Raw genomic sequence first — 15,514 nt, 5'->3', positions numbered from 1 at the left:
CGGGCAGGTCGCCCGGAGGCTCTAGGCTAGCCTCCAGGCGACGACGAGGCCGTTGGGAGCTTCCATTGGCCGGAAAATGGCCTTGATGTGATCGGAATTAATGGCCAAAAGATTTCCGATTTGGCCGAATTTTTCGAGGGATCTAGTGCTTGATTTGGTGTTTCTCGATTGGTTTAAAGGCTAGATTTGGGCTTAAGGGATAAGGACGAGCAAGATAGGGTGGGGAATCGGGTAAAAATCGAGTATAAAATGAGGTTTTCGGCCGAGGGTTTCAAAAATAAAATTGCTCAAATTTCTTGTGTTTTTGCTTGAATCGAGCTTGAGGGATAAGGGGCTTTTGTTCCTTGGATTGAGAGGATCATTTCTGGAGCATTTGGGATCGATTGGTGTAGAAATGGAGAGGTTTTAGAAGCTTGGCCGGAAAAACGAACCACTGCCGCCGCGACCTGCAACTCTCTTTTAATCCTACCTCCGGCCACTTTTTTCGACTAATAAGGGCACCATTGAGGTCGCCTTGAAGAGCTCTACAAGCCCCTATAAGAATTTAGGGCATTGGACGTCGCCGGAATCGGGGAAGACGACCGGAGAAGACAACCAGACGGCGGCGCGTGGCTCCCACTCGCAGGACCTCTGGGTGGCGCGTGAGGGCGCGTGAGGTAGGGTTTTTGTGTGTTTTTAATTTTAGAATTTAGGTAGAAATATTTTAGGAATTATCATGGAAGAATATTTTGTAAAAATTGATGTTTGGTATTTTTAATGAATTTCTGAAGGTATAAATGTTTGAAAAATAAATAAAAATAGAGAAAATTATGGAAAAGTAGAAATATTGATTCCAAAGGTCTTAAATGGTGAAATAGGAGTCAATTGGGTCGTTGGAAGAAGGATTACACGATTTTCGAGGTGCGGCACATTTTTCGAGGTGAAATCTGGACTTTTTCGATTCGAGGTGAGTGGTTTGATTCCAGCTTTTCCTTGTCTTGGAAGTGTTTTTAGGTGCTTGTGGTGGGTTCTAGTGAGCGGTTATACCCTCCTAGACATAGATTGTTTTACAAGGCTTTTACTTATGATCATTGTGTCGATATTTGCTACATTGCATTAACTATTTTATTTTAAAATGTTGATGCATGGCGTGTAAATTTTCATATCATTTGGGGTCAAGTTTAATTGCATCGTTGGGTCTGTATGGGGCAGGATGGGGTCTACTTGAGATTGGGACAATGTTAATCCAGGTGAACGGGTGTCACACTGGGGCACTCGAGGGAATAATGTTAAACCAGGTGAACGGGTGTCACGACGGTGCACTCGAGGGATTAACGTTGGACCAGGTGAACGTGTGCCACAGTGGGGCATTCGAGGCATTAAGTATGTCAAGGTGATATCTCGAGTTAGACGTGTCTTGCATGTTGTCGTATAGTATGCCATGCTCACATGCATTATATAACTGTTTCTTACCTTCACTTAGATGGTTTATCATCTAACATGGGTTATGCCCCTGGAACATTCAACGTTCCAGTCAGGGACAACAGCGAGGTCGAGGACACGACAGATGAGCCAATGGTGTTTGTTTGATAGTTGTTGTTGTTATATTATTTTGGAAGCTTTGATGTTATATATCGCTTGACGATGTTGTAATAATTAGTATTGATGTTGTATACACATGACAGTATGGGAACATTTTGTGTGTATCGCATGATAGACCACGTCATTTTGATTAATTAAGTTTTTCGTTGTGTTTATATTGTCTCGTTCGGTTAAGATTTGTTATTGTTAACTAAACGAGTAAGACTGGAACTCTCGGGGTATATATCTGCTTGTGGAGATTGTTCTTAAGATCACCGTGGGTGCCGGCTGTAGTTTTACGACGAGTGTTTCATCTGCATGTGAAGATTGTGTTCACAGGCGCCGCAAGTGTCAGACTTAAAAAAAAAAGAAACCCCGGGAATTTCCTTTTGGTGACACGCCTGTATAGGGCGGGGTGTTACAGAATACACTTTAATTTAGTTAGTAGAATAATCTTTTGGTTGTTTCATGTTGAAGTAGAAGTATAAGCGATCAAATCAAACAATCGGGTGTAAGTGTAATTTCTTAATTTTTCCAGTGATAAGTCTAAAAGTTTTTTCATTCTTTCTTTTTTTAAATTTTCAATCGTGGAATGACTATATTAAAATATGGTTTTAACTGTAATTTTATTTCGAAGTGTAAGTGAAATCTTCAAAAGATTAGGGTTTAACGAGATTTTCGGAACAATTATGAATAACCGAATCGATTGCTGGGAATGCTTCATAGCCCAAATATCACAAAAAAATTATATGATATGAACCAGAATTTCTAGACGATTATTATGACATCGAAAAAAATCAAATCAGAAATAGTTTTTGGTACAGCCAAAATTCAGGCCAGATATCCGAACCGTCGTAATTCATTCAAAAAAAGTCAATAGAACAGGGAATACATTTTAATTTATTTAGTAGAACAATCTTCTGGTTGTTTCATGTTAAAACAGAAGTATTAGCGATCAAATAAAACAATCGGGCGCAAGTGTAATTTCTAAATTTTTCCAATGATAAGTCAAAAAGTTTTTTCTTTCTTTTTTTTTTTTTTAATTTTCAATTGTGGAATGACGAAATTTTCATATGGTTTTAACGGTAATTTTATTTTGAAGTGTAAGTGAAATCTTCAAAAGATTAGGGTTTATCATGATTTTCGGAACAACTATGAATAACCGAATCAATTGCAGGGAATGGTTTGTCTTCCAGATATCAAAATAAAATTATATGATATCAACCAGAATTTCTAGACGATTATTATGACATCGAAAAAATTCAAATCAGAAACTGTTTTTGGTGCAACTAAAATTCAGGCCGGAAATCCGAATCGTCGTAATTCATCCAAAAAAAGTCAATAGAACTGGGAATACACTTTAATTTATTAGTAGAACAATATTTTGTTTGTTTCATGTTGAAACAGAAGTATTAGCGATCAAATTAAACAATCGGGCGGAAGTATAATTTCTTAATTTTTCCCGTGATAAGTCGAAAAGTTTTTCTTCCTTTTTTTATTTTTTTAATTTTCAATCGTGGAATGACAATATTTCCATATGGTTTTAATTGTAATTTTATTTCGAAGTGTAAGAGAAATTTTAAAAGATTAGGGTTTATCGTGATTTTCGGTACAATTGTGAATAATCGAATCGATTACAGGGAATGCTCCGTAGCCCAAATATCAAAAAACAATTATATGATATGAACCAGAATTTCTAAACGATTATTATGCCATCGAAAAAATTCAAATCGGAAAGAGTTTTTGGTGCAGCTAAAATGATGCGAGCCTATGAAGATCCCTTTGGTTGCATCTAAAAGCCCACGAACAAGTTGAGCATCATCCCAAGAAAGCCAAACCAGATTCAAGTAAACGAAACAAAATAAGAAAAAGAATGATATAGACGCCACACTCCAGAATAAGAGAAGAAGTTGGGAGCGATAAGCCTTGGAAATTGGACGCCACAAGATTGGAACAATCTTGATAAGTCTTGAGTTCTTGGAAAAACCAAGTGAGAAAGTTCACCTTTCAATAGTCACGAAAATTAACCAACCTTTTGAAGTGTTTACAATTCCCTTTAAATAGAAAAACAAATATGAAATAACTACCAACTTGAGATAACTACCCATTAACCTAATAACTACCCACTACCCAAATGCTCAATAACTACCAGCCACACACTCACCCCACTACCTTAATGGCTGGTACCCTCCATAATATAATTTAAGAAATTAAACAACTATTTTGTTGGCCAGCTACACATAGACATAATCTTGGGTGCCACGTGTCATCTTCTAAATGCTGCCACGTGTCATCTTCTAATGGGCTAGCATGCTGATTAAATGGACATAGGCTTGACTTCCACTTGTTGTCTTCCAATTGGTGGATGAATCAGTAAAGCCTTGTTTGGCTCGAATGTCTTCAATTAGCCCGTTGAGTGTCTCTCTCATTTTCTTTGCCTTTGCTCTTGTGATTGGACCTCCTTGTAGGCTTAAAGGATCTTTGGCATCTTTTACAGCTCCATTGATCTCATCAGTCCCCCTCTCCTCAAGAGGATTCGTCCACGAATCATCATCTACATCAAAAGGAGTTAAGTCAGAAACATTAAAGGTAGCACTAATATTATACTCACCAGGTAGGTCCAACTTGTAAGCATTGTCATTGATCCTAGTAATCACTTGAAATGGTCCATCACCCCTAGGATGCAACTTAGAACGCCTTTGATCTGGGAATCTCTCCTTGCGCATATGTACCCAAACCCAATCGCCTGGTTCAAAAACTAGTTTCTTTCGACCTTTGTTGGCTTGTGTAACATATTGCTCGGTTCGTTTTTGAATTTGCTGTCGGACTTTCTCGTGCAGTTGTTTCACCATTTCTGCCTTTTGCTTTCCATCTAAATTTACACACTCAACAAGTGGTAAAGGTAATAAATCCAATGGAGTTAGCGGATTAAAACCATAAACTACCTCAAATGGGGAATGGTTAGTGGCAGAATGGACACTACGATTATATGCAAATTCCACATGTGGTAAGCATTCTTCCCAATTCTTCAAATTCTTTTGAATGATGGCACGCAATAGAGTAGACAAAGTACGATTCACTACTTCAGTTTGTCCATCCGTTTGTGGGTGGCAAGTAGTAGAAAATAAAAGTTTTGTTCCCAACTTACCCCACAACGTCTTCCAAAAGTAGCTTAAGAATTTAGCATCTCGATCCGAGACTATAGTCTTTGGCATGCCATGCAAACGAACAATCTCTTTAAAGAACAAATCTGCAATGTTGTTAGCATCATCTGATTTATGGCATGGAATGAAATGTGCCATCTTTGAGAACCTATCAACAACAACAAAAACAGAATCTTTTCCCCTCTTAGACCTAGGTAAACCCAATACAAAATCCATAGAAAGGTCAACCCAAGGTTCGCTCGGAATAGGTAAAGGAGTATATAGACCATGGGGTGAAACTCTTGATTTGGCTTGTTTACAAGTGATACACTTTCCACAAACCCTCTCAACATCCCGTCGCATATGTGGCCAAAAGAAATGCTCAGTTAATACATCTAATGTTTTTCTCACTCCAAAATGTCCCATTAGGCCACCCCCATGAGCCTCCCTCACAAGTAATTCTCTCAAAGAACTTATAGGCACACACATTCTGTTCTCTCTAAATAAATACCCCTCATGCCTATAAAATTTCCCAAAAGCCATTTTCTCACAAGCCTCATAGACATTAGCAAAATCTGGATCACTAGGATACAAGTCTTTAATAAATTCAAATCCTAGCAATTTAGCATTCAAAGTTGAAATAAGAGCATACCTGCGAGATAATGCATCTGCAACCACATTTTCTTTTCCTTGTTTATATTTGATCACATAAGGAAAGGTCTCAATGAATTCTAACCATTTTACATGTCGTTTGTTCAGCTTCCCTTGTCCTTTCAAGTGCTTCAAGGATTCATGATCAGTGTGTATGACAAACTCCTTCGACCATAAATAGTGCTGCCATGTCTCCAAGGCTCGAACCAAGGCATACAGCTCCTTATCATATGTAGGGTAGTTAAGGGCTGCTCCATTTAGCTTCTCACTGAAAAATGCAATGGGGTGCCGTTCCTGCCTTAAGACAGCTCCAATGCCAATACCTGAAGCATCACACTCAACCTCAAAAGTTTTAGAAAAATTGGGTAAGGCAAGTATTGGTGCAGAACTTAATTTCTCTTTGATCAAATTAAAAGCTCTTTCTTGCTCACGTCCCCACTTAAAACCCACACTCTTCTTAATAACCTCAGTCAAGGGTGCGGCCAAAGTACTAAAATCCCTAACAAATCTTCTATAGAAACTTGCTAGGCCATGGAAACTTCGCACTTCGGTGATAGATTTAGGTGTAGGCCATTCTTTGATTGCTTTAACTTTCTCCCCATCTACCTCAACCCCTTTATCACTTACAACATATCCTAAGAACACAATCTGATTTGTGCAAAAGGAACACTTCTTGAGGTTAGCAAATAACTTCTCTTTTCGCAAAACACTTAGAACATTTTGCAAATGCTCTAGATGCTCATCTAAGGTCTTGCTATAGATTAGGATGTCATCAAAGTAAACCACTACAAACTTGCCTATAAAAGGACGCAAAATATGGTTCATCAACCTCATGAATGTACTAGGGGCGTTAGTTAACCCAAAGGGCATCACTAACCACTCATATAAACCATATTTTGTTTTAAAAGCGGTTTTCCATTCTTCTCCTTCCCTCATTCTAATCTGGTGATATCCACTTTTTAAATCAATTTTAGAAAAGATACATGAACCATGCAATTCATCTAACATGTCATCTAATCTAGGAATGGGATGGCGATACTTTACAGTGATTTGGTTGATGGCCCGACAATCCACGCACATCCTCCATGTCCCATCCTTTTTAGGCACAAGTAAGACCGGAACCGCACATGGACTCATGCTCTCTCTTACATATCCCTTCGCTAAAAGTTCCTCAACTTGCCTTTGGAGCTCCTTCGTTTCCTCGGGATTGCTCCTGTAAGCTGGTCGGTTAGGAATTGATGCTCCTGGGATGAAATCTATTTGATGCTCTATTCCCCTCAAAGGTGGCAAACCACTTGGAATATCATTTGGAAAGATGTCATCAAACTCCTGCAAAAGAGATTTAACAATACTAGGCAAAGAAAGGTCAAATTCATTAGTATTTAAGTAAGCCTCTTTGTACAAGAGTACAAACATAGGCTGCCTAGCATAAAAAGCACTCCTCACATCTCCCTCTTTTGCATAAAAACTTCCTTTTTTTCTCTCTATTTTTCCCTTTTCACTCTCTGAATTTCTTTCCTTTTTACTCTCATTGTTCTTTCTTCTCTCTGAATTTCTCTCCTTTTGAATGCCCTCAGATTCACTCTCTTCTTCCTTACTCTTTTGCTCTTCCTTTTTTTTATTTCCCTTGTTCTCACTCCCTCTTTTCTTTTCATTCTCTTTTTCTACCCTCATCTGATCTTCATATATCTGTTGGGGTGTCAAGGGTACAAGGGTAACAAACTTCCCATTCATTACAAAAGAGTATTTGTTAGTGTATCCATCATGCTTGACCCGCCTATCAAACTGCCATGGCCTTCCCAATAGGATATGACCAGCTTGCATTGGCACAACATCACAAAGAACCTTGTCACAATACCTTCCAATGGAAAATGAAACTAGCACTTGTTTATTTACCTTAATCTCACCACAATCATTCAGCCATTGTAGCTTGTATGGTCGGGGATGTGTTTGAGTTGGTAAATTCAACTTCTCCACCAATTCCGTGCTAGCTACATTGGTGCAGCTTCCTCCATCAATAATCATTCTACACACTCTTTCTTTGATGTGGCACCTTGTGTGAAAAATGTTGTCACGTTGCACCTCATTCTCTTCTCTTGCCTGCAAGTTTAAAGCTCTCCTTGTCACCAAAACGACTCCATTCACGGGATGCTCTTCTCCATCACTCTCATCCATTAGTGGTAAAGATTCAGCCTCTGTCTCACTTTCAGTTTCAACCTCTCCATTGCTTCTTAAAACCATTGTCCTCTTGTTTGGACATTGAGATGCAATATGTCCCTTGCCTAAACACTTAAAACATTTTATATCCCGATTTCTATTAGATTGAGGTTCAAAAGTACCTTTCTCCTTGCTAGGACCCACTTCCTTGCCCTTGTAAGGTTTAGGCTCGAATTTGGTTTTAAGATCTGCCTTTTCCTCCCTTTTGCTCCAATTTGGTTTCCAAGTTGAGGATGAACCCGAAATCTGTCCCATCCGTACAACACCTTTTCTTTTGAGCTGTCTCTCAACTTTCATGGCCATGTGTAACATATCCTCTAGCTCAACATAATGTTGTAGCTCTACCATATTGGCAATGTCTCTATTTAGCCCTTGTAAAAACCTAGCCATGGTTGCCTCCCTATCTTCCTCCACATTGGCTCGAATCATGGCAACCTCCATTTCCTTGTGGTAATCCTCCACACTTCGGGCACCTTGAGTGAGGCCTTGTAGCCGCTGGTACAAGTCTCGATAGTAATGACTTGGAATAAACCTCTTTCTCATGATTGACTTCATTTGTTCCCAAGTGTCCACAGGCTGTTCACGGTTTCTTCTCCTATTCAAAACAACTTGATCCCACCAAATTATAGCATAATCAGTAAATTCAACAGCAGCAAGTTTTACCTTTTTGACTTCAGAGTAGTTATGACAGTCAAACACAAGTTCCACTTTCTTTTCCCACTCCAAATAGGCTTCCGGATCATTCTTTCCTTGAAATGAAGGAATATTCATTTTAATGCTCCCCAAGTCACGATCATAGGTACCCCTTCTTACTGGATTCCTCCCACCAAATCTGTTAGCCCGTTCATTGCCCAATCTGTTTGTGGCTTGATCCTCAAATTCTTGCTCATCATCTCCATCTCGATCTAGAGTTCTCGGCCTCCTCACATTTCTTCTTCCAAATCTGTGGCCGAATCTAGGCAAAGTAGATTGATCATCAAAGTTTAGGTCATCTTCTTCATCATCCTCATATCCATCAAGATGACTTTGTCTCCCCAAGTTAGCACTTTCACGAGCTGGTCTTCTTCTCACATCAGTTGGGCCAACTTCTTGCTTTTCTATTCTTTCTATTCTGTCAGTCAATTCTCCAAACATAACATTGAAGCGTTCAAAGTGTTGTTGCATTGCTTGGATCACAAATGAATTGTCACTACTCCCCTCTTCTCGAACTCCCTTGTCTTTTTTTTTTTTAATGTGTTTCGAACCTGATTTAGAACATGGCTCTGATACCAAAACTGATGCGAGCCTATGAAGATCCCTTTGGTTGCATCTAAAAGCCCACGAACAAGTTGAGCATCATCCCAAGAAAGCCAAACCAGATTCAAGTAAACGAAACAAAATAAGAAAAAGAATGATATAGACGCCACACTCCAGAATAAGAGAAGAAGTTGGGAGCGATAAGCCTTGGAAATTGGACTCCACAAGATTGGAACAATCTTGATAAGTCTTGAGTTCTTGGAAAAACCAAGTGAGAAAGTTCACCTTTCAATAGTCACGAAAATTAACCAACCTTTTGAAGTGTTTACAATTCCCTTTAAATAGAAAAACAAATATGAAATAACTACCAACTTGAGATAACTACCCATTAACCTAATAACTACCCACTACCCAAATGCTCAATAACTACCAGCCACACACTCACCCCACTACCTTAATGGCTGGTACCCTCCATAATATAATTTAAGAAATTAAACAACTATTTTGTTGGCCAGCTACACATAGACATAATCTTGGGTGCCACGTGTCATCTTCTAAATGCTGCCACATGTCATCTTCTAATGGGCTAGCATGCTGATTAAATGGACATAGGCTTGACTTCCACTTGTTGTCTTCCAATTGGTGGATGAATCAGTAAAGCCTTGTTTGGCTCGAATGTCTTCAATTAGCCCGTTGAGTGTCTCTCTCATTTTCTTTGCCTTTGCTCTTGTGATTGGACCTCCTTGTAGGCTTAAAGGATCTTTGGCATCTTTTGAAGCTCCATTGATCTCATCATAAAATTCATGCCGAAAATCCGAATCGTCGTAATTCATTCCAAAAAAGTCAATAGAACTTGGAATACACTTTAATTTAGTTAGTAGAACAATCTCCTAGTTGTTTCATGTTAAAATAGAAATGTTAGCGATCAAATAAAACAATCGGGCGCAAGTGTAATTTCTTAATTCTTCCCTTGATAAGTCGAAAAGTTTTTCTTTCTTTTTTTTTTTTTTTAATTTTCAATCGTGGAATGACTATATTTAAATATGGTTTTAACTGTAATTTTATTTCGAAGTGTAAGTGAAATCTTCAAAATATTAGGGTTTAACGTGATTTTCGGTACAATTATGAATAACTGAATCGATTGCAGGGAATGCTCCGTAGCCCAGATATCAAAATAAAATTATATGATATGAACCTGAATTTCTAGACGATTATTATGACATCGAAAAAATTCAAATTAGAAACTATTTTTGGTGTAGCCAAAATTCAACCCGGAAATCCGAATCGTCGTAAATCATCCAAAAAAAGTCAATAGAACTGGGAATACACTTTAATTTATTTAGTAGAACAATCTTTTGGTTGTTTCATGTTGAAACAGAAGTATTAGCGATCAAATCAAACAATCGGGCATAAGTGTAATTTCTTAATTTTTCCCATGATGAGTCGAATAGTTTTTTTTTCTTGTTTTCTTTTAATTTTCAGTCGTGGAGTGAAGATATTTTCCTATGGGTTTAATTGTAATTTTATTTCAAAGTGTAAGTGAAATCTGCAAAAGATTAGGGTTTAACGTGATTTTCGGTACAATTACGAATAACCGAATTGATTGTAGGGAATGCTCCGTAGCCCAGATATCAAAAAAAAAAATTATATGATATAAACCAGAATTTCTAGACGATTATTATAACATCGAAAAAAATCAAATCGGAAATAGTTTTTGATGTTGTTAAATTCCGGCCAAAAATTCGAATCGTCGTAATTAATTCCAAAAAAGTTAGTAGAACTTGGAATACACTTTAATTTTGTTAGTAGAACAATCTTTTGGTTGTTTCATGTTGAAACATAAGTATTAGCGATCAAATCAAACAAAATCGGGTGGAAGTGTATTTTCTTAATTTTGCCAGTGACAAGTCGAAAAGTTTTTTCATTCTTTTTTTTTTTAAATTTTCAATCGTGGAATGACGATATTTTCATATGATTTTAACTGTAATTTTATTTCGAAGTGTAAGAGAAATCTTCAAAAGATTAGTGTTTATTGTGATTTTTGGTACAATTTTGAATAACCGAATCAATTGCAGGGAATGTTTCGTGGACCAGATATCAAAAAAAAAATTATATGATATGAACCAGAATTTATTGAATATTATTATGACATCGAGAAAAATCAAATCATAAACAGTTTTTGGTGGAGCTAAAATTTTGGCCGGAAATCCGAATCGTTGTAATTCATTCAAAAAAAGTCAATAGAACTGGGAATACACTTTAATTTACTTAGTTGAACAATCTTTTGGATGTTTCATGTTGAAGCAGAAGTATTAGCGATGAAATCAATCAATCGGGTGTAAGTGTAATTTCTTAATTTTTCCCATGATAAGTCGAAAAGTTTTTTTTCCTTCGTTTCTTTTAATTCTCAATGGTGGAACGAAGATCATTTCATATGGGTTTAATTGTAATTTTATTTCGAAGTGTAAGTGAAATCTGCAAAAGATTAGGGTTTAACGTGACTTTCGGAACAATTATGAATAACCGAATCGATTGTAGGAAATGTTGCGTAGACCAGATATCAAAAAAAAAATTATATGATATAAACCAGAATTTCTAGACGATTATTATGACATCGAAAAAATTCAAATCGGAAACAGTTTTTGGTGTAGTTAAAATTCCGGCTGAAAATCTGGAGCGTCGTAATTAAATCAAAAAAAGTCAATAGAATAGAGAATACACTTTAATTTAGTTAGTAGAATAATCTTTTGGTTGTTTCATGTTGAAGTAGAAGTATAAGCGATCAAATCAAACAATCAGGTGTAAGTGTAATTTCTTAATTTTTCCAGTGATAAGTCTAAAAGTTTTTTCATTCTTTTTTTTTTTAAATTTTCAATTGTGGAATGACTATATTTAAATATGGTTTTAACTGTAATTTTATTTCAAAGTGTAAGTGAAGTTTTCAAAAGATTAGGGTTTAACGAGATTTTCGAAACAATTATGAATAACCGAATCGATTGCTGGGAATGCTTCATAACCCAAATATCAAAAAAAAATTATATGATATGATCCAGAATTTCTAGACGATTATTATGACATCAAAAAAATTCAAATCAGAAACTGTTTTTGGTGTAGCCAAAATTCAACCCGGAAATTCGAATCGTCGTAATTCATCCAAAAAAAGTCAATAGAACTGGGAATACACTTTAATTTATTTAGTAGAACAATCTTTTGGTTGTTTCATGTTGAAACAGAAGTATTAGCGATCAAATCAAACAATCGGGCATAAGTGTAATTTCTTAATTTTTCCCATGATGAGTCGAACAGTTTTTTTTTCTTGTTTTCTTTTAATTTTCAATCGTGGAGTGAAGATATTTTCATATGGGTTTAATTGTAATTTTATTTCAAAGTGTAAGTGAAATCTGCAAAAGATTAGGGTTTAACGTGATTTTCGGTACAATTACGAATAACCGAATTGATTACAGGGAATGCTCCGTAGCCCAGATATCAAAAAAAAAAATTATATGATATAAACCAGAATTTCTAGACGATTATTATAACATCGAAAAAAAATCAAATCGGAAACAGTTTTTGGTGTTGTTAAAATTCCGGTCGAAAATCCGAATCGTCGTAATTAATTCCAAAAAAGTCAGTAGAACTAGGAATACACTTTAATTTTGTTAGTAGAATAATCTTTTGGTTGTTTCATGTTGAAACAGAAGTTTTAGCGATCAAATCAAACAATTGGGTGGAAGTGTAATTTCTTAATTTTGCCAGTGACAAGTCGAAAAGTTTTTTCATTCTTTTTTTTTTTAAATTTTCAATCGTGGAATGACGATATTTTCATATGGTTTTAACTGTAATTTTATTTCAAAAGATTAGTGTTTATTGTGATTTTCGGTACAATTTTGAATAACCGAATCAATTGCAGGGAATGTTTCGTGGACCAGATATCAAAAAAAAAATTATATGATATGAACCAGAATTTCTTGAATATTATTATGACATCGAGAAAAATCAAATCATAAACAGTTTTTGGTGGAGCTAAAATTTTGGCCGGAAATCCGAATCGTTGTAATTCATTCAAAAAACCTCAATAGAACTGGGAATACACTTTAATTTAGTTAGTTGAACAATCTTTTGGTTGTTTCATGTTGAAGCAGAAGTATTAGCGATGAAATCAATCAATCAGGTGTAAGTGTAATTTCTTAATTTTTCTCATGATAAGTCGAAAAGTTTTTTTTTCTTCTTTTCTTTTAATTCTCAATCGTGGAACAAAGATAATTTCATATGGTTTTAACTGTAATTTTATTTCGAAGTGTAACAGAAATCTTCAAAAGATTAGGGTTTATCATGATTTTCGGTACAATTGTGAATAACAGAATCGATTGCAGGGAACGCTCCGTAGCCCAGATATCAAAAAACAATTATATGATATGAACCAGAATTTCTAGACGATTATTATGACATTGAAAAAATTCAAATCAGAAACAGTTTTTGGTGTAGCTAAAATTCATGCCGAAAATCCGAATCGTCGTAATTCATTCCAAAAAAGTCAATATAACTTGGAATATACTTTAATTTAGTTAGTAGAACAATCTTTTGCTTGTTTCATGTTGAAACAGAAGTATTAGCTATGAAATAAAATAATCGGGCGCAAGTGTAATTTCTTAATTTTTCCCGGGATAAGTCGAAAATTTTTTCTTTCTTTTTTTTTTTAATTCTTTATCGTGGAATGATGATATTTTAATATGGTTTTAATTGTAATTTTATTTCGAAGTGTAAGTGAAATCTTCAAAAGATTAGGGTTTAACATGATTTTTGGTACAATTATGAATAACCGAATCGATTGCAGGGAATGGTTCGTAGCCCAGATATCAAAAAAGAATTATATGATATGAACTTGAATTTCTAGACGATTATTATGACATCGAAAAAGTTCAAATCATAAACAGTTTTTGGTGGAGCTAAAATTTTGGCTGGAAATCCGAATCGTCGTAATTCATTCAAAAAAAGTCAATAGAACTGGGAATACACTTTAATTTAGTTGGTAGAACAATTTTTTGGTTGTTTCATGTTGAAGCAGAAGTATTAGCGATGAAATCAAACAATCGGGTGTAAGTGTAATTTCTTAATTTTTCCCATGATAAGTCAAAAAGTGTTTTTTTCTTCTTTTCTTTTAATTCTCAATCGTGGAATGAAGATAATTTCATATGGATTTAATTGTAATTTTATTTCGAAGTGTAAGTGAAATCTGCAAAAGATTACGGTTTAACATGACTTTCGATACAATTATGAATAACCGAATTGATTGCAGGAAATGCTTCGTAGACCAGATATCAAAAAACAATTATATGATATAAACCAGAATTTCTAGATGATTATTATGACATCGAAAAAATTCAAATCGAAAACAGTTTTTGATGTAGTTAAAATTCCGGCTAAAAATCCGAATCGTCGTAATTAAATCAAAAGAAGGCAATAGAACAGAGAATACACTTTAATTTAGTTAGTAGAATAATCTTTTGGTTGTTTCATGTTGAAGTAGAAGTATAAGCGATCAAATCAAACAATCGGGTGTAAGTGTAATTTCTTAATTTTTCTAGTGATAAGTCTAAAAGTTTTTTCATTCTTTTTTTTTAAAAATTTTCAATCGTGGAATGACTATTTTTAAATATGCTTTTAATTGTAATTTTATTTCGAAGTGTAAGTGAAATCTTCAAAAGATTAGGGTTTAACGAGATTTTCGAAACAATTATGAATAACCGAATCGATTGCTGAGAATGCTTCATAACCCAAAAATCAAAAAAAAAATTATATGATATGAACCAGAATTTCTAGACGATTATTATGACATTGAAAAAAAATCAAATCAGAAATAGTTTTTGGTACAGCCAAAATTCAGGCCAGACATCCGAACCGTCGTAATTCATTCAAAAAAAGTCAATAGAACTGGGAATACATTTTAATTTATTTAGTAGAACAATCTTCTGGTTGTTTCATGCTAAAACAGAAGTATTAGCTATCAAATAAAACAATCGGGCGCAATTGTAATTTCTTAATTTTTCCAATTATAAGTCAAAAAGTTTTTTCTTTCTTTTTTTTTTTTTTAATTTTCAATTGTAGAATGACGAAATTTTCATATGGTACTATTGGTAATTTTATTTTGAAGTGTAAGTGAAATCATCAAAATATTAGGGTTTATCGTGATTTTCGGAACAACTATGAATAACCGAATCAATTGCAGGGAATGGTCCGTCTTCCAAATATCAAAATAAAATTATATGATATCAACCAGAATTTCTAGACGATTATTATGACATCGAAAAAATTCAAATCAGAAACTGTTTTTGGTGCAACTAAAATTCAGGCCGGAAATCTGAATCGTCGTAATTCATCCAAAAAAAGTCAATAGAACTGGGAATACAGTTTAATTTATTTAGTAGAATGATCTTTTGGTTGTTTCATGTTTAAACAGAAGTATTAGCGATCAAATCAAACAATCGGACGTAAGTGTAATTTCTTAATTTTTCCCGTGATAAGTCGAAAGGTTTTTTTTTTTCCTTTTTTTTTTTAATTTTCAATCGTGGAATGACGATATTTCCATATGGTTTTAAATGAAATTTTATTTCTAAGTGTAAGAAAAATCTTCAAAAGATTAGGGTTTATCGTGATTTTCGGTACAATTGTGAATAACCGAATCGATTGCAGGGAATGCTCCCTAGCCT

At 35.2% G+C, this 15,514-nt stretch overlaps 1 protein-coding gene across 1 annotated transcript; it reads right to left on the bottom strand.

The window, feature by feature from the left end:
- Nucleotides 1-3,857: 3,857 nt before the first annotated feature.
- LOC127809320 (uncharacterized) lies at nucleotides 3,858-8,735 on the bottom strand. Its single transcript, XM_052348084.1, is given in 5 exon segments — nucleotides 3,858-4,306; nucleotides 4,445-5,223; nucleotides 5,356-5,989; nucleotides 6,422-6,683; nucleotides 7,128-8,735. Coding segments are annotated over 5 exon segments (3,732 nt in total).
- Between the last annotated feature and the right edge of the window lie 6,779 nt (nucleotides 8,736-15,514).

Source organism: Diospyros lotus, chromosome 9 (genome assembly GCF_014633365.1).
Source record: "Diospyros lotus cultivar Yz01 chromosome 9, ASM1463336v1, whole genome shotgun sequence".
In the NCBI taxonomy this organism is placed as follows: Eukaryota; Viridiplantae; Streptophyta; class Magnoliopsida; order Ericales; family Ebenaceae; genus Diospyros; species Diospyros lotus.
This window is presented reverse-complemented; position numbering and strand designations above follow the sequence as displayed.